The sequence below is a fragment of the Aplidium turbinatum genome, chromosome 11 (genome assembly GCF_918807975.1).
Source record: "Aplidium turbinatum chromosome 11, kaAplTurb1.1, whole genome shotgun sequence".
Classification (NCBI taxonomy): domain Eukaryota; kingdom Metazoa; phylum Chordata; class Ascidiacea; order Aplousobranchia; family Polyclinidae; genus Aplidium; species Aplidium turbinatum.
The window spans coordinates 1,776,003-1,795,232 of NC_137482.1; the positions used below are offsets into that span (position 1 = coordinate 1,776,003).

At 38.1% G+C, this 19,230-nt stretch overlaps 1 protein-coding gene and 1 non-coding gene across 2 annotated transcripts; one reads left to right on the plus strand and one right to left on the minus strand.

Moving 5' to 3' along the window:
• Window positions 1-69: 69 nt before the first annotated feature.
• On the minus strand, window positions 70-17,704 carry LOC145779555 (uncharacterized). Its single transcript, XM_082591171.1, has 16 exons — window positions 17,492-17,704; window positions 14,171-14,346; window positions 12,678-12,762; window positions 11,079-11,185; window positions 9,959-10,046; window positions 9,154-9,360; window positions 8,487-8,612; window positions 7,680-7,793; window positions 7,096-7,233; window positions 6,152-6,342; window positions 4,787-5,018; window positions 3,909-4,103; window positions 2,888-2,983; window positions 2,260-2,366; window positions 1,046-1,177; window positions 70-302 (listed from the first exon to the last, which is right to left on the minus strand). The coding sequence occupies exons 1-15, from the start codon at window positions 17,529-17,531 to the stop codon at window positions 1,055-1,057; spliced, it is 2,025 nt and encodes a 674-aa protein (XP_082447297.1). The 5' UTR covers window positions 17,532-17,704; the 3' UTR covers window positions 70-302; window positions 1,046-1,054.
• On the plus strand, window positions 2,580-2,661 carry Trnas-uga (transfer RNA serine (anticodon UGA)). Its single transcript has one exon. It is a non-coding gene; the product is annotated as a tRNA-Ser (tRNA).
• Window positions 17,705-19,230: the final 1,526 nt, after the last annotated feature.

Sequence of the window (19,230 nt, forward strand, 5' to 3'; positions counted from 1 at the left end):
AGCTTTGCAACGGAGAAAAAACTAGACTACGGTCAACGGAACAAATCACATGTTACAACTATTGTCCTGTAAAACATTACTTTTAATTTAAAATATATAAAAGTTTGACAAGCACACATGCAGTCGCTTTCGACATGTTCTTTTATTGCTTGAACCACAGTGAAAACAACACAAAGGCCAAGCTCAAGCCTCGTCCAAGATCGACTCGTCCTCTCGCGGGGTTGCCTTGTGGCGGCTTGTACACACTCCTCTGTATACTTCTCATGAACAATGAGGTAGGATTTCTGTATTCAACACGACATCTGAAACAAAACATCACGTTTAAGCGTTACAGAAAAAGTATCAAGATTAAAAGCCAAAACACGAGTAGCCAGGGCCGGAATTAGCTGGTGGAGGGCCGGGGCACTTTTCGATCTGGGGGCCACCGTGCAAAAAATTTTTTTGCGCTCACGGCGCGGAAAGCCACCTCTACGTTTACAGTAGCATTAATTCAGCACTGCACAGCATTTTGCAGCAACTTCAAAGGCTAAAAGATAAAAAAAAAAACACAAAATCACATTTTTTCCACGTAGGGGGGCCCTTCAAAAGTCGGGGGGCCCGGGGCATCTGCACTCTCTGCCCCCCCCCCCCCTAAATCCGGGCCTACGAGTAGCGTAGGACAAAAGGCATTTAATCCAACCACTTCAAGGTGAGGTTCTCCTTCCTTATTCAGTTTGCCTCCGTTAGAAAATAGATGAAAAAAGAATCAATAAATTAGCAGCACTAGTAGAGCAGTAGCCTAGTAATGCAAATTCCAACAAAAACGCGATAATAAAAATTGAGTGCTTGCAAGATGAAAATTACTAATTCTAATGACAAAACTAAAGCAATAAATTTTTACACTGCGTAAATTGAACGCAGGAGGTGTCAATATGAAGATGATGGTAGACTCTACGCTACTACTGCTACTCTTTTCTAAGCGATTAAATCTGCTTTGATAAATAACCTGATCTGCTGTCAAGTGCTTTTTATGAAGTTACATAGAAAGTTTATCACAGCAGTTTACCATTCAGTTTCACGTGCTGGATTCTGATTGGTTGACAGACGGGCCAAACAAAAGCGATTCCTGCTCATGGATGGCCTGGTCATTCATGCATGTCGAAGCGTAAACTTGGGAAGAGTTGTCTTTGCCTTCTTTCTGTGAAATCAAACAATCAAACAGTAATGTTGAAAAGTATCAATAAAAAGTAATTTATCTTTCATAATGAAAAATATAACCTCAACGAAGTACTGTACACGGGTACCAGGAGACCTTTTTGGGACGTAGGCCTACTTCGTTTAGAACAGCGGTTCTTAACCTTTTGCCTTGTAGGCACCACCTTGAACTTACCAACCAGTTCACGTACTTCCTCCTAGGATTGGTTGAAAAGTAATAGACGCCTACAGTTCGAAATTTTTGTTGAAACCTGGTAAAACAACTTAGCTTCTTGCATCATATAATAACAAACTTTGATAATTCAGCATCCCCTCACCACCTAGGCACAGATCTCGCACCCCTTAGTGGTGCGTGCACCCCTGGTTAAGAACCCCTGGTCTAGAAATACTCACGAAGTTAAAGGAACTTTAGAGCGTTGGTGGGGTAATTCGCTGACGGCGTCTGGCAACACTTATTAATTGTTTCGCAACCCTCAGAGTTCGTGGCTGAGCAACATGTTCAAATGGCAGCACTTCAGACACTTTCTCATTCTGATGAATGTCCCTACAGCCAGTGCCGGATTTACCATCAGACTGTAAAAGCTGAAGCCTAGAGCTTCAAGATATAGGCCTCAAAATTTGAGATGTTACCACGTATATAATCAGATCTGATTTTCAGACTGAGATCATGGAAGCCTTAAGAATCAAACGTAACAATCCGTCTCTCAACCAGCAGTGATTCGCTTGTGGTTCATCGTTCCTTTTGTGTGTGTTCTAATTGTTTGTCCAATGCCTGTAGTCTACACCTCACGTGATCTGTTTCCCACCGCATAATTTACTCGCAATCATTCTTGTATCACTTGTGCAGTTTGTGCTTTTCAGTCCAAAGTCAAATTTATCTTACGATTTTTCATTTTATGTATTGCAGATTTAATTCCTGATGAGGACACACGTACGTGTCGAAAACGTTTGAGTTATTATGTTGTATATTTTGTTTTGTGTGTAATACATTATGTTAAACCCGCTAAGGTTACTTTATTTAAGCATGTCATTAATAAATGTCTTTGTGTCGTCATTATAACTCACCTTCATCAGCTGCAACTGACGCTGAGCCAAATAATAAGCAGCACGTGGTTTTGGCGTCATCGGCACGTCATCGTGACGTGAATTTTCTCCCAACGGTGGTGGTCGATCTGTGGTGGTCATAAAAATAGAATGACGTAAAAATTTGATTTAGTATTTTAAAAATTGCGTTTATCTTGGATTGTGTGGTGACGAAACGCATTCGATTGTGAGTGTTTTTTTTTTAACAATAGCCTTCTTCTCTATTGTTATTAGTGTTGTCGCTATATATCAGGGCATCCGTTGGTTAGCCACTGCCTGGTGTCCTCATCGATAGAATTGTTGCTGCTATGGCCGAGTGGTTAAGGTATTGGACTTGAAATCCAATGGGATGTTCCCGCGCAGGTTCGAATCCTGTTTGCAGCGCTTTCGTATACGAAATACATAGAAAAAACAATAGCCTAATGTCAAAACGTGCAAAACGGCTATTGGCCTCGTTTGAAGTCATATGAAGTTCAAAAACACAGTCCAAAGGTTGTAGGTTTGATACCAGGCGAGAGCACATGTTGGTGCTTGCAGTAAATACAGTACTTCCCGCTTATTAGGCCCACTTCGCGTTATAAAGTTTTACAAACATAAAAATCTCATTCACCTGAATCTGCATCAATATTGCTTGAACTCTTTCCGTCAGGTGGCGCTGTGAGTCGGTTTTCTAAGGATATTGGCAGATTTTGTGAAAATTTGTCATCTGAAAAATCAAGAAATCAATTCTTTAACTATAAGGCGCTTAATGAAGTGCACAGTGTAACAGCACAGAACAAATTGCCCATATCTGACATACCAGCACTTGGCTTGAAGCTTAAAATTAGATTTATTCAAAATAATTACGACTTCACTAATTCGTCAGTTGTAGTTTAAATGAAGACCAGTGAAATGATTGTCCAAAGAAAAATAGAAATATTACAAACAAAATACATCAACACTTTATATAACTTCAATAAAAGCAAATAAAATAAAATTGTAATGAAAGCAATGTTTTAAGATATGACACCGTATTATATTTACAAAGAAAACACAAGGTTGGGTGAATCAATGAACTACAGAGAATGACGGATGAATACACAACGGAAGTATTGAAGTGTTTCAATTAACACGTTTTCTAAACCGATAAACTAAAACAGACCACTGAACGTGTTTTTGCAGTTGCCACGTCTTCATGGACGCCGGCTGTGTCTAGATTGTTGGACAATGAAGGTCTTGGTAAGACGCTATCGCCATTGTCGCGTTTGACTTTGTGTCCAGTCAACAAACCAGTCTTTGTTACATTTAAGTAACGTATGAAGATGATTGATTGACGGGATGGCAATAACCTCAAACTTGATGCGCCCAGGTCACCCCAAAATTTTGCACAACAAAAATACTTTGGCACTTTTGCCATATTGGTCTTAAAAATCAACCGAAGTGATATTTCCATTGTAATGTGTGAGCACCATACGCTTTTTGAAGTTGAAAATATATAAATTTATTGTTCAAGTGCATTGTACACGTTGAAAAAAATATGATCTCACGTGGTCATGGCGATAAATTTAAACTGCAAAGATCATGATCTTAGAATTATTTATTCCTTTCTAGAAATTCATCAGCGATTGTACGTGACATCTATAACTTCTCACCTTTGACCCGTTGACGTCTGCACTTGACCACAGCAATGACAACCACAAGAAGGATTATGACGACACAAATGGACACCCCGATCGCCAACACAGGGTTTTGAACAACGTCATTCATCCAGCTATCGCCCCCTTGTGGTAATTTTGTTGAATTTCCAAAAACACCAGTTGGTGCTGTTGCTAAAGATTCTGATCGTTCTGCAAGGAAGGTAACAGCACGTGAAATAAAGGAAAGTAAATTAAAGCCACAACTAAAAAAAAATAGAATATTTTTTCAAAAAAACGTAACAGTTTGTTCTCTTTGTGAGATGTATAAAAGTTTTTTATTCAAATAGAATATGCTTTAATGAAAACCTTTTGAAAATCTCACAATAGTTTCTAAAAATAGTTTCTAGCCAGCAAATCCGCCTTTTTATTATTGATTCAACGTTTGCAGACGGAAAGGCTAAAAAGTATATTTTCGAATCCACCTTTACATAGTTGTGTGCCCTGGAAGAGAATAGACACGAGTTCCCTTTGAGCACAAGCAGACGCTTTCTCAACTTGATGAGGTGGCCAGCAAACAAATACGGAACTGATAGAACTTCATGATTCCGTTTTAAAAATCATAGAAAAAGTTATCAAAAAATGTATAACGAGAACACTGCAAGAGAATAAGTGACTTGAAACAAAAGCAGCTTTTCAAGTAAACGTAGCAATCAGGCAGGAAGTTGCCATCAAACAAGTTAACTTTTGACCTTGGTCAAACATGTCAACACAGGTCAGTAATAAAAACTGAAATTGCAAACACAATTTGATTCCAAAGATCACATATTTTATTTCTTTTGATGGTAAGAATCCCAGACCGAGCAAAGGATGTTTATCAAACTATCTCAGCTCACCAATGGACTCGTACGCCAAAACAAAGCCACAAGAATCCACGTTCTGACGTAACGATGACCTCACGTATCGAAGGTCAACTACGTTGTGTTGTGAGGTCACTGTCCGTGAATGAAGCGTGATTGTTGACGTTATACTACGGTCAGCCAGTGAGAGGCTTTCGTCATATTTAAGCTGAAAGTCGACAACACGAAAACGAATGACGTGATTTGATGACGTATAAAATTTCCACACCTGAAATAACAAAACGAATGACGTCATCTATGCTATTATTCAAAGCAAACAAGAAACTGCACCGACAACAAGATAAAAGCAAAAATTGTTGAAATTTTCATTCGAAACTGCTGCTCCTCCATCAAAACATGCCTCTCACTAGTAAGGGGTTATAGGAAAGACAAGTCCAGTTGCCACTGACTGGTGTTGAAAGTGGAAAGTGATTTAATTTTTGTTATGTTACTCTCTGACTAAGTTTATACCTTTCTGAGTTGTTAAAGTGAGTATTATTGTAAATGTAAAAAAATTTTCAGCTACAAATGGTTATCTCAATTAAAAACTATAGGCTACAACTAAAAAAATTCAACAGGCTTTCTGCAATCATCGAAACAAAAGCCAAATATAGTCGGACTAGACTCTTATAAATAAGCAAAGATGGAATTGCATAGAGCTCTGCAAGCTATAATTGCTGTCTATATTTTGTTGCCATTCGCTTGATTGCATTTGCAAGAATCAATTACCAGGGCTCAGCACTAGGAGGTTGACAACGAGCCCCAAGATAAACGAGGAACTTGCATTACAATAACAGTTTCATTACAGTAACATTTGCACAACAATATGTTTCTCGGCAGCCAATTCGTAGCAAGAATTGACAGCGATAGACACGTGTTTTGCCCATGAGGCTGGGCTAATCAGTATCGCACCGTATTCTTGCCACAAAGGTATTCGACCGCCGCTTTCGATACTGATGAGCCCAGCCTCGTGGGCAAAACACGTGTCTATCGCTGTCAATTCTTGCTACAAATCGGCTGCCGAGAAACATCGTTGATTGGATGGTCTGAATGGCTAGCGTGGAAGCTACACCGTTATGGTTAGCGAATCGCAACTGCTCGCAGTGCTAGTGAGTGCTCAGCCTTGTGCTGATAGCCGGGAAGAACGCCCCTTTCTTCACATTTGCACAACACTTTCCACTAACAGCTGACCGGCAAATCCGTCGTTTGGGAAAGAAACTATCCATTAAGATCATTCATTAGCCCAAGGACGAGAATAGAAACAGCAACTTTAGACAGTTATTGTTGCATTACAAAGTCGTCATAATGACAAAATATTTTGTAAACTGGATATTTTGTTGCGGAATCAAATGCACCACTTACCAGGGTGGTCTGTTCGCTGCATTCTCCAGAAACAGGTGACGTAAATATTCCTTTTTCAACAGCGGACACGAGACACCCGCATGCACACTGTGACGTCACAGATTGCGTAGACGTGACGTCGAAAGGACATCGAAAATTATTTCCATTTATTTTTTCCTTCACGACTTGAAACTGGGTGGAGCTGTTAGAACCTGGATTGTAAGTAGGCTAACTTCAAAATGTGTTGAGCTGGTATTCCAGGAAAATATTATGAAATATATACCGATTTTAGGAACGCCATTAAAGTTTGCAAAAGGAAAACGAGAAAAACTAGTTTAAACGATTTTTTTTTCAAAGCTGAAGTTGGCTGATAAGATAACAATTTACGAATCTTTTCAATATATACGATTTAAAAGTTATTATTTTTTTATATTTGCAATGTGTCAATCTTAGTAAAAATCTTTCCATGGCCAACTGATAAGCTACAGTACGCTCTAAATGTGACAGTTGAAAAAGCGACCGTGGACTGGAACCACGTCCAATGGTACGACGACTCAACCCCTGTATGATCAACTCGTTGCAAATATTGATTTTTCTGGACTGATATTTGTGAGACTAAAAATTATCCTCGCAACTCTGAGAACGGAGTTTGCTGCGATCTAATATTAACATTTTCAGATGGCAAGTAGACGGTGGCTCATAGCTCGAAGTTACAGTTCTTCGTCTGACTCTCTTCAGGAGCTGTCGCCAGACTTAACTTCGAGCTATGAGCACCCTTCTATTTGCTACTTTTAAGTTCTCTATCACCAATCAACCCTTCAAACATTTTTAGATGTTGTAACTGAAACATATTGAAATTACGCTGTTAGCTAAAAAAAAGTGAGTGAATGAGTGGTGAGTGGGGTTTCGAACACGTGTTTTATGTAGCCACAACTATGACACAAGTAAAACAAAACAAAACTTACTTTTGTCGCATTTTCTACCGACTCCGATTGGCTGAGGATTGTCACATGACCTGACACGCTGACGAATAGGGGGAGAGCATTTACGACTGCAGGTGTTCCAATACGACCAAATAGACCAATTACCGTCCAAAGCAAAATCTGTGACATTCCAACTATAAATAACTAGCTATTGATTGACAAGCCAGTTTCTACAAACCAAACATCTTTAACCAAACGAAACATTTCCATCACTTTTATTTCAATATTGATGAAAACATTGACATAATTTTCATATAGCACATACAGTACAATTCATACCCTAGAATTTCTTCTCTCTCAACGCTATAATTTTCATATGATGTTTTAAAGTAAAAAACTCTAATATTCAATCACATCTTCTCTGTTTTGAGTGTTGCCAAAGGTTTCTTCTGGCCATGATACACAAGAGACAACAGCTTGCCATCTAAGATAGCCTAAGATGTAGGCTACCGGGTAGCACCCTAGCAGAAAAAAACATCCTTTTTACATGCACTCGTCATGCAATGTAAAATAGAGCAATTTTCTGATTGGAAACACTTCAGTAACTCTATAACTTGCCACGATACCTTTGCCACGTGACCGACAAACGGTGCGAACGATCGTGTGTGACGTCACATAGCGGAAGCAGATTGCCGCAGAACCGAACGGTTGGAGCATCGAACAAGGAAAAGAAACTTGATCTGGGAAAGAAACATAAAACAATTTTAGAAAACGTAGATGATTCATTTCAAAACTGAAGAAGTATTATCTTGAAAAGCAATCTGGGGTCTTTCTGTAATATTTAGATTCATCCTAAGATGAAAAACCTTTGTTTTAAACTTGAATCAAAATATTTTATATACTTACAAAGGCTCTGAACTCACAGAGCCTGAGCCCCTGTCACCAAAATTGACAATTTGAAGTCTCCATGTGTTCGTGTGGTAAGGTAGTTGAGAGTTGAACGATTCGTTCACATAGCATGCCATGGCACGATAACTTGTTAAAACTGAAGATATTAGCAATAGAAAGGGAGAGGTCATTGCAGACAATTGGTTGACCCAAGTGTTTTGGAATGAAAACCAAGTTTCTTCGAAGCGAATGAAGAGGAAAATGTATATCTGCTGAACCATATAATCCATAGCAAAAAAATCACAAAACTGCATTACAGATCGCAGAACACAACTTATGATTCCAATTAACTTAGTATGGTTACAATTCTTTTGTTTAGCAACTAACTTTCAAACTAACCCAATAAAATGTGTTTAGGGGCGTGCATTCACTCGTGAGTATCACTGTGTCCGCCCCTGTTTAAGGTTACAAAGGATACAGGTAATTTGTTGAGGGGTTCCAAAATAAGATGAAAACAACAAAATTCAAGAAATCCTTTTCGAAACCTGAATTCCCAATTGTGACGTTGGCGATCACACGACTCGAGCCGTCATGAAACATAGCGACAGCCTGTATGACGTCATCACGGGGAACACAAGGGGGCCTCTCCACGGAAATCATCACTCTCCGCTCTGTGAACAAATAGGGATGATCACATTTTGTTTGCGTGATAGAAGAAACTACCTTTTTGCAGAAACTTTGACAACACTTTGTGCGGTCAGAAGTAGCTTTATGACCGTAGCTACGTTGTGACTGTACAGCACAAACTTAGACACCGAAGCTTGAATGCAACAGATTTAGTTGTTGTGACCATTTTAGAATTACGAAAATAGTTCAGTTCGAAAACAGTCACATTAAATAAAGGATGCTGTACATTTGTACATAATAAGCTTTCAAGTCTTGCATTAACTATCTTCCTGCCATGGCAGGACAAGACATTACACTTTTTAGAGGTGTGCAGATAAAGCCGTATAGGCTGCGGGGTTTAGTCAATTCTCTGCTTCAACCAACTTATCAGGAAACGGCTTTGCTGGCTGGGAAGAACACCAATATGCTACAACTTTGCAATAAAAACTTTTTAATTTACTATGTGTGTTAGTTTGAATACTTTAATCAATTTCAATAACTTGTCACTTATCTCTCTAACTTATCTCTCCAACTTAAACAACTTACCTGTGCATGGAAATATGTTTTTGCTTAATTTTAATGAGTATTCTCCGCTCCAATCAGCGCGCATTACGTCACTTTCGCTGACGACGACATCGGACATGCCGCTGCTTACAAGCAACTGCGCAACGTAATTGCCAGGTTTAGAAAATACGTCACACTCGCAAACGATTGACGTTGGCGGAAACGACACGTCATAGGTTTTCATGGCAACTGTAGGAAAATAGTGTGGTTGAGAATATTATAGACTACTGCTAATATTATTATAATAATAATATATAATAAACATAATATTAATATTAATATAAAATAATAATAAATTATAACATAATATATATAATAATATTGCTCTGATTATTATCAGTTGAGGTATTATTGCTAATTTGCATCCACAGAATGCTGGCATTTGCACCACAAGTTGATCTCTCGTCTTAGTTTGTTAAAGGATCAATTTCACTAATAACAGCAACTTCAGCATTACCAGGAAACACCAAAACTAAACTGACTCATCATTGAGTTTTCGATGAAACTTGTTGATGTACCGGATAACTACGAAAATGCCAATTACAATACACGATACACCAGTGAACGGAAAAGGTAAAAAACGTAACTGTTTTAAAGGGTATAGGAATAATTGTATTTTGGAATCGAAAACAAGGCAGGCGTGTCTGTTGTTATCATTCACGATAAAACCCAACTTGTTTGAAGCATGTTAGTGCAGTACAAGTTACTTTGCTGTCGTCATAAACTGTTTCGAATTTAAGAAATATAAAAAGCTTGGAATAATTGCAAATATAATAAAGGCAATCACCTGTGTTATTTCTAAAGACACGCACTTGCGCCTTGTACCGGTTAGCTACAGCTGATTGACACACGTCGCGTGGTGGCGTTATTGTGACCTAAACAACAAAAAGTAGAAAATGTCATAAAATTCAACTTTGTTTGCAAAAGCTTTTTTTTATCGTTTCAACATTGCTAAACGTAGAAAAGTTGCAAAACTACAACCTCACCAGCTGTGCAATGTGCATCCCACACAACGCCACGGCAAGATAACATCTAATGAGGTGGATTCTACAACTCGGCTACGATGGATTTAACTTCCTCACAACCTTAAAATAGACTTGACAACGTGTCGAGCACAAACCCGGAATATCTTTCTTGCTGCAGGAAGCCCAAGAACTTGTGTGTTTGAGGTGATTGGATAATTTCACAAAAGGAATTAGCCAAGACGACAAACTTCATTCACCAAGCATCAAGCTCAGATAGAAGTTAACTTCATATAAAACTGTACAAAATCTTTAGTTTGTATTTAAACAAAAGAGACCGAGGTATACAGTAAAATAATAGAATGAGTTGGAATTCTTAGAAAGATGAAAGTACTGTACGATAAACACTACCGAAACAAACGTGAAAGAAAATTGATTGAGACTGTTTGCCAAGTATTTAATGCGGGAAGCACTTAAACATAAAAATTTTTGGTTAGACAGATGAATTATTGTCCCAATCAGAAGTTACAGGAACAGCGTTTCAACCAATCAGAAAGTTACAGGTAAGATGGAGAAAAAACGCAAACTCTTGAGATAGAAAGTAAAATCATTGAACGTTCCGCCGTAGCCAGCGTGGTCTAGTGGGTTAAGCCTGGGAATAAATTTCGATGACGTGGGTTCGATTCCCACCCAGTCATAACTCTTTTATCTTCTATAATTACCAAACAAACTTCAAAGTAGGATCAACTCTCTGGCTGAATGCTTGAAGGGTCACAAATGGACAATAGTCACTCAAACATATGTTCTGATTGATTGGCGAGGTCTTACGGGAAATTGTCATGTTTAAGAGGTTACCATTCAATGCAATGTGGAATCGTAGAAGTTGGACAACAACTCAAGCGCGATACCTGCATGAAGCATTTACGTCATCCCTCCTGACCTTACCGTCACATCCGTGGTGAAAACTTCATGGAATGATTTCACGGAGATGTCAATGTCTGGCCACCTGTTGGCAGTAGAAACAGCACTCGCTGAAGATGAATTGTCATAACCTGCAAAAGAATTACAAGTTTTTAGATGCGTACGCTGTTTGGCGGTGAGATGGGGCAGCGGATAAGGCGCTCGCTTTGCAATCATTCAACCCTGGTTTGACTTCCCGCTAAAGCTCGTTGTTGAAAAACACCGGTCACCTCTATTCAGGGTGTAGTAAATTGGGTGGGCGTAAATTGTAGTAAATTGGGTGGGCGTAGTTGCTGAAGGAAAGGTGGCCGAGAGAAAGGAACTGACCATCCTACTCTCGTTAGTGCCGAAGGCTACAATGAGAACCTCACCTTCTCATACCCAACACTTGAGTCAAGTATGGGACCACCTTTACCTTTTAGACTCTCTCGCTTCTTTCATAAGTACCACCGATATGGATAATTATAAAACAATTTCTTGCGTTGTTGTGGTAACTGCAGACTAGGCCACCACAACATGCTGAGAATGGCAACCAGCTTTAGTATCAATATTTCGTCAGTCAGAGACTGAATATTATTACCAAGGGAAATGAAATAGGTGAAAACTACATGTTTAGCAGCAAAATAGCACAACACAGAAACGTATTGAATCAAACATTTGCAATGAAGCTACAGCATCAGAGAGATCATGCCCAGCTAGAGAAAGTCGTACATTGTGCATGGATTAAGCTTTTGCAGACGTTGAATCAATGCAAACAGGACGGATTTTGTTTGCTAGGTAGTGACTGCGTTTCATTCTCGCACAAGACGCTGGTTGAGAAAGATTTCCAACATTGGGAAAGCGACGCGATTTATTCTTTATGCACTGATAGATTCTTATAAAATAGCCTCGCCTGAAAATATTGAGTAGCAAGGCAATAAAAGCAGAATAAAAAATAACGTATTCTTTGGTTTATTGAACGTTCTCCTATGACGAAACAATGTTGAAGAACATTTTCAAAACCAACTGCATTGCTGAAGCCGCTTCATGGCCATCACCAGGTCTCAAAATGCAAATATTTTCATCAATTTTTTGTTAAAACACGTTGATATGATGTCAGAAAAACACTTAGTAGACAAAGAGACAATAAAACTCATTCATCGCTTTATGGGAAATGAAGGCAATAAATTTAACGACCGCCCAGTGACCAATTGAGTGAGAAGAGATCCTTCCATGGTCGGCAACCAATAACCATTAACCTCGCAAAGTTAGAAATATTCTTCAAGTAAACTGGAAAGTTCAACAACTTCATAAAATTTGGATCGTTTTTAATGAAAATCTTTTTTGTGCAAAACTCATCTCTAGTGCCCTCAATGTAGTAATGGATTTCAAATTGAGTTATTCGTAAGGTTTAAAATTCTTACTTTTAACGCTTTAGTTCAGTCTGACGCTTGCAGCATTCTTTATTACGTCGTTTTCATTTCACTTGTGACATAACAGGATAATGAAACTTCGCTTTCAAAGTTTAGACGTTTGTGGTTGTTGAAAGCGTTGAAACAACGTAACATTGTCACTGTGTGACCGATAGTAACCTCTAATCCTCACCTGACAAACTTTTCAGCACAAACTTGTAATCACCCAACCGTGAAAAATATCCACAATCAAACACCAATGTGACGTCATCACCAATCTGTAATTGTAATAAAATAAAACGTCATTATGACATCACATCACGCATGCCGAACTCGTGATACAATTGACGAACAAATAAATTCAACTCGATGAGAATTTTCCACCGCGGAAACAGAACAGAATCTGCACATCCGGGATGTTTGATGAAGAAAAAAAAACTTCGCGGAAGATCTGAATCATGGATCAAGACTTTTTGTGAAACTGGGTGAAACGAAAGTCACACAAAGAAATAAACAGGAAAACAAAATAAAACAAGTAGAACATAAACAACAGACGGAAGTCTGACCAGGTACAAACAAATAATATTAGGCGATGATCAATATCTTGCTTTGGGTTAGTTGGATGAACAGAGGCCAACAAAAAGGTAGCAGCGATAAAACGTGATCGTTGTACACCAAATTAGGATAATAAGTTATACAACCTGTTGGAAAATTTCATACAGAAGAATTAATAAGCCCAATAGCAGCATGGTTCATTTACAGCACTGTTGCTCTACAATTGTTAGCCAGACAGCAAATCAACCATTTTTACATTAACTCAACGTCTGTAGATGTTGAATCAATGTAAAAAAAGGTTGATTTTCTGTCTGGTTAGAATCTATTCGCGAATTTGATTGTCAATTTCAATTTTGTATTATGTCTACAATGAAATCGCATTGCTACCCGACTTATGCTTCATCGTACATTCAAAAAAGAAAACAATCGAGTCTGTTTTTAATTCCTGAGTCTGGTCCGACCTGGTATCGAACACAGACTTATCCGAATCAGAGACGAAACCACTACCCACTCATGTAGGTGGAACTAAGCAGCGATGAAACGTATTTGCCTTCGTCAAGGAACAAATAATTGCCTCAAAAAAAAAAAAATTAAACTAACAACTTAAAGTCAATAATCCATCAACTAGTTCTTAGCCAAGTAAGAAAATAAGCGCATGAAAGTAAATAGGTTCTCTAAGAGTGAATACTCTTTTGATGTTTTTGAAATTTACCATGGAGATAATCACATGAAACAACAATTTTTTGCTCCTGTTATAAAAACAACACAATTCAAGATATAAAAAATAAGTTCATGATGATTTGCAGCCACGACGCAAGAAAATAATCACAAGTAGAGACATGACCTTTGTTATCTCATCCTAGCTGTTACGTTTATTCAAGGCATCAACTGCATAATGTAAATTTTGTTTTATATTTGTAGGTGAGCACACAATATATGTGTGTGAGGATGTCTGCTTTGTAAAGTGATGAGTGCAGCGCATATTTGAGCTTGATACAGCTCTAGATAAAAACGTATTAGTATTGTTTTTATTAGTTCCGTTTCTCTTCATTACGTTATGCAAGGAAAAATAACAATTGCTATCAATTTCTGCCGACTTTATAAACTTCTGGGGAAAACAGCAAAACTTACCTGCCCGTTGAACCTTGTGACCATCTGGCCGGTGATTGGGGAGGTCTCATCACCGTAAAAAACTTCAATTAATCTCCCAGCCTGAGCCCCTGCAACCGTGACGGTGACGTCACTTGAAAAAGCGACGATTTGCTTCGGGGCTTTGATTATGACGTCGGAAAACGTCAAGAAAACATCTAAAGATGAGTAAAATATGACATTTAATATACAAAATAAGAACGCGCTTTGTTAACACCGTGATAAGCATCGCGAGCTGAATGTATTGGAGGATCATAAAGGTAACATCCTTCTCAAAGCCCGAGCCGTGTGCAAATTCTGACGAAAGTATGGCGACTTATCTGAAAACAATTGTGTAGCAAAGCGACCTCACAAAACCGCGGTTGCTTAAAATGAATTTATCAAGTACATGAGTTGGTTAAGCTGTGAGAGCTTGTTTATTGTTTTATGTTATGTTTCAAATATTCAACAAACCCACCCATTGGTAGATTGACCCAAATCTCATATTAAGTATAACAAAAAAAAATTTGGGGTTGAGGAAAGTCTCAAAATTGTTGAAGCAATTCAAAAACTTGATCGTTTCTTCTCAAGATAAGATAACAGCGTTTTGGATGTTTTGAATTTTCCTGTAATGACTGAGAAGCTTGTCAAGGAATAGACACGTTTCGCATTTCATGACATAAATTCCTTTACTATTTTGTGATTACAAGTCTTAGCTGAGAGACAAGGGAGTGACCTTCGGTCAGATCTCGGCGCCATGGCCATTCTATTGACACACACTCACACAGTCAGCACCATACAGTCGGACACTCGGTCATTTTACATTGATGCAACACTTGAAGAAAGGTGCACGGTCGTTTGGTCGACAGACATTTGGTCGACAGGACGTTTGGTCGACAGGACGTTTGGTCGACAGGACGTTAGGTCGACAGAACGATTTATTTTAGGGTTAGGGTTAGAGTCAGGGTTAGATTAGGGTTATGGTTAGTTAACTAACCCTAACCCTAAAATAAATCGTTCTGTCGACCTAACGTCCTGTCGACCAAACGTCCTGTCGACCAAATGTCTGTCGACCAAACGTCCTGTCGACCAAATGACCGGGTACCTGAAGAAACACTCCAGCCAAGAAAGGTTGAAATTTGACGTCTTGGCAGCAAAACAACGTTGAAACGACAAAAAAGACAGCAATTATTATTGTTGGCTGGGACTCGCCTCAAATAGGTGATGTGCTTCTCATAATGTTGGTTTGAAAAAAAGAAAACAAATCCTCCTTAAACAGATAAGAGGATGTGTGAAACAATAATCTCAAGACAAGGTACAAAATAATGCAGTCAGAGAAGACAGAAATGCCTGGAAAACCTTGTACAGAAATCGACTCGTAGTATAATCTCATCAACTAGGAAAATAGGAGTAATGTTTCATAATATGAATTTTACCAACACCATGGTAATGCCACGCACAGTGAAATTACATGATTTCATAAATCTTTTTATATTTTGTAAGAAAATGCCTAAAAAGGAATTACCAGGGGCCAACTGTTTCCAACTTAACGTTCTCTTCAGAGAAGTGAAATGTTAGGATAAAAATCTCCTTTGCTTCAATGTTTTATTCCTCGCATGAGATGGTTGCTTTCGTCAGTGTTCAAAACGTAGAATAAGAAGTCACTCAACTTTGATGTTCAAACGCTGGCGAAACGTAACTTTTCCAGCAAATAAGAAGGTTGAATTTTATTAGAGAAGTTGCGCAAAGAAACAATTGGAATATGTCAAAGATGAAAAATTAAATAAAAGGAAAGAATTAGACTAGGGCAAAACAATCAACTAAAATGAATGCAAAATATCAGAAACTGGATGCTAGAAGCATAAGTTTGGATAAAATTTGTAAGAAAATGATGCAAGAGAAGGATCCACAAAGGATATGATGTAACTTATATAAGTAAATAAGTGAAAATAAAAAAGGTTGCTGATGAATTGTGGAATCAAAAACAACGTATTTAGGAGCATCAGCTTGCTTTGACATGCCAATGCACTGCTTTAACATAATCGATCTGGAAATAGCCCGGTAGATCACATACTATGCTCTATTTACACTGTTGTAAAATGTAAATCAGTTTTGCGGGTAGAACATATCATTCTGGCACCAAAAATCAAGCAAATGGAGTAATTATGCTTTCCTGAGTGGTATCCAAGAATTGAAATATAACCTTTTATTACATCACAAACAATTTTTTAACACATCATCACAAAGTTTCATTTCCAACAAAAACGCAACAAAATGAATCATACAAAAATAAATTTTCTTGATTTGCAAAATAAATGGGAGCACACAACTCGCCCCTGCCCCTCCCCAGTGTACTTCATTGTTGGCGATAACCATGCATTGTGCAATTTTGCCGTTATTGCGTCATAAACAACACATTATTGCGTGCACTCCAACATAATAGTGCACCGTATAATAGGAAGAGAAAATACACCTTATTTCAAAAGTACTGTTTTGTTTGTAATGTCTCAAAAATACTGTTGTTTCAGACACATCAAGATAAATAGGATTTTAATTCGAGTAAATCCATGCCGAAAAAGCAGTCAATGGTTTTGTTGATCCAATAAACAGAAAATTGTTCTAAGTTTATCTCATTACGATTCCATTGAGCACTCAAGCAGCATGGCGGTGTCCCCTCAGGCGGATTGCACGCATAACGATAACAAATAAATGATGTTTGATCATATGCCTTGCAAGCCAGTTATCACATTACCTACCCTTCATCGTGCAAGTCAAGTGGGAGCTTTTGCTGGCGGAAATAAAACAAGCTCTTTTTGTACGTAGGGTTAGTCGAAATGAAATGAAAGGAAAGGAATTTGTGCAAGCCAAATATATTTCTAAAATTCAAAATCTTTGCCCCCGATAGCGCAATGATGAAGCATCCTGCTTTATGGCGAAGACATGGCAAGAACAAGCAACGTATGTTCAACTCTTGGGGTGTGCACTTGCAAAGCATATTGCAAAGACTGCTCTTTATTTAGCAGTGCATAACGGATGGAATAATTAAAAAACCATTGACTTTGTCCACTGACCGAGGCTGGGTTAATGGTTCAAGGTCGGTACAACTATGTTTGACTGACAATATTTATCTTTAAAGAGGCTTTTTTCAGCCTAAACATAAACATTTTTTCCTGGCAATTAATTTTCAAAATATTTTTGTCTGAAGAAACTCCGAAGTTAGTTCCAACCAAACGAAGGGGGCAAAAACGAAAACAGTTGAATTAAACATTTCTGATTGTATGACCATTGACCATATTACCGAAAACATATAAGACAATTTCTTACTTGTAAATATGAGTGTAGCTTCCAAACAACTTCTAAACATTGTAACTTCCAATAAAGATAAATTTCCTTTTGGTAAAATCCACAATAAACCCAGTCTTGCTTGTTGTCTTAGCAACTAGATCCAGCGATAAAAACATCTACTTTGCTTCAGGGATCGGAAATTATGCTGATGATTTATTATTTTATTTAATTCTCATATATTCAAAAACAAAACATGCTGAAAATAAACACGGCTTAGTTTACCTACTGGAAATTGAAACTTTAACAGAACAAGGCGCTACTGCCAAACACAATGTTAAGCAATGTTAAACCGATGTCAGAATTAGATAATTGTTTTGAAGAAAGTATAATGTGTCAAATCGTCCGCTACGGTGTATTATTACGTCACAACATCAAACACAGCCGACGACCCGAACAGTGGATAGATCTGCAAGGTGTCACTTGGATTGTATACAAACACTACGCCCACCTACAGATCAAGTTCAAAATAACAATCTGATTATGATCATGGTTTGTACAAGTAAAAACTTGTTACTTTTTAAAAACCCTGAATTGTCTCATCGTCTGCCGAGATATCTCCTACAGCAAAAAAAGTTACAGTGTGATAAATTTACTGTACCATTTATTTGTATAAGAGAACCTGTACATTCATGAGGCAATTTATCTTTGCTTATTCTTTTTTTTTTTTTTCAGTAATTTTGCTTTAGTAATTGTACTTTTTAAAAGAAGGTAAATTCATCTCCCGGCTGAAACCCTTGCCTCAAACCTACATTGACCATCTCTTCTGGCCAGTGAGCTTATCTCAGGTAAAGTGTACTTTTTTACATTGATTTGACATCTGTAGACGTTGAATCAATATAAAAGGAATAACCTTGCTGTCTGAGATCGTGCGCTTAGTTGTGATGTAAGCAACAAAATGACTTCAATGCACTCAGTTGCCGTGGTTTCAGTTTCAATTCACATCACATCCATGGCTTATAATTCGGGCCAGAACAAGACATATGGTCCGGACAGAAAAGTTTGTCATTTTTACATTGATTCAACGTCTAACGCCTGCAGACGTTGAATCAATGTAAAAAGGATGGATTTTGCTGTCTGGGGAAGATCTAACATCAATTTCTTTCTTGGATAAGTCGTCGCGTTGGATTATCAGCAATTCTGATCTGGTCAAAACTAACTTCAGTGCTTTCATACTTGTGGTATTTCCATACTTGTGGTACAGCAAGCCCTCCATACTTGTGATGCAGCAATGTAAAGTATACAAATGAACACCACAGCACACCCCAGAGAAAAGTAATCTTCAACAGCTTCAAATTAAATTTCAGTCATCACGTACAGTACAGATTACTACATGTCTACTTGTTTCACTACACACCACACCTGCCGCTCATAGTTTACACCTTTCAATGATTTTTATATTTATATTGGCTGAAGCGGCTACCTGGATATGCAGGTAGCTATGGCTGAAGACATTAATCATCTTTGGGAAGCTATCAACGAAAACCAATCATGCTTGCCGCGTGCCACTGGCACGTGCGTCCCTATCAAATGCGACTGCATTTTCACAGACAAAAGCTTAGTGCGTGAGAAAAGTTAATCTTTTCTAAATCTAAGTCAAACACATTTTAAAGCTAATACTTTCAAAAAGTTTACTTCTGCTATAATCTCATTTCTTGCTTTCAAAAGCTTATTGTGCAATGTCTGAGCAACAAAATAATCTGCGATATTTTGAACTTCAA

Coding starts and splice junctions, on each gene's coding strand:
- LOC145779555 (XM_082591171.1), bottom strand. CDS start 17,531: ATGTTTAGAAGTTGTTTGGAAGCTACACTCATATTTACAA. Junction 8,613..9,153: donor AAACATATTTCCATGCACAG/GTAAGTTGTTTA, acceptor ATTTGTTCACAG/AGCGGAGAGTGATGATTTCC. Junction 2,367..2,887: donor CAATATTGATGCAGATTCAG/GTGAATGAGATT, acceptor TGACCACCACAG/ATCGACCACCACCGTTGGGA.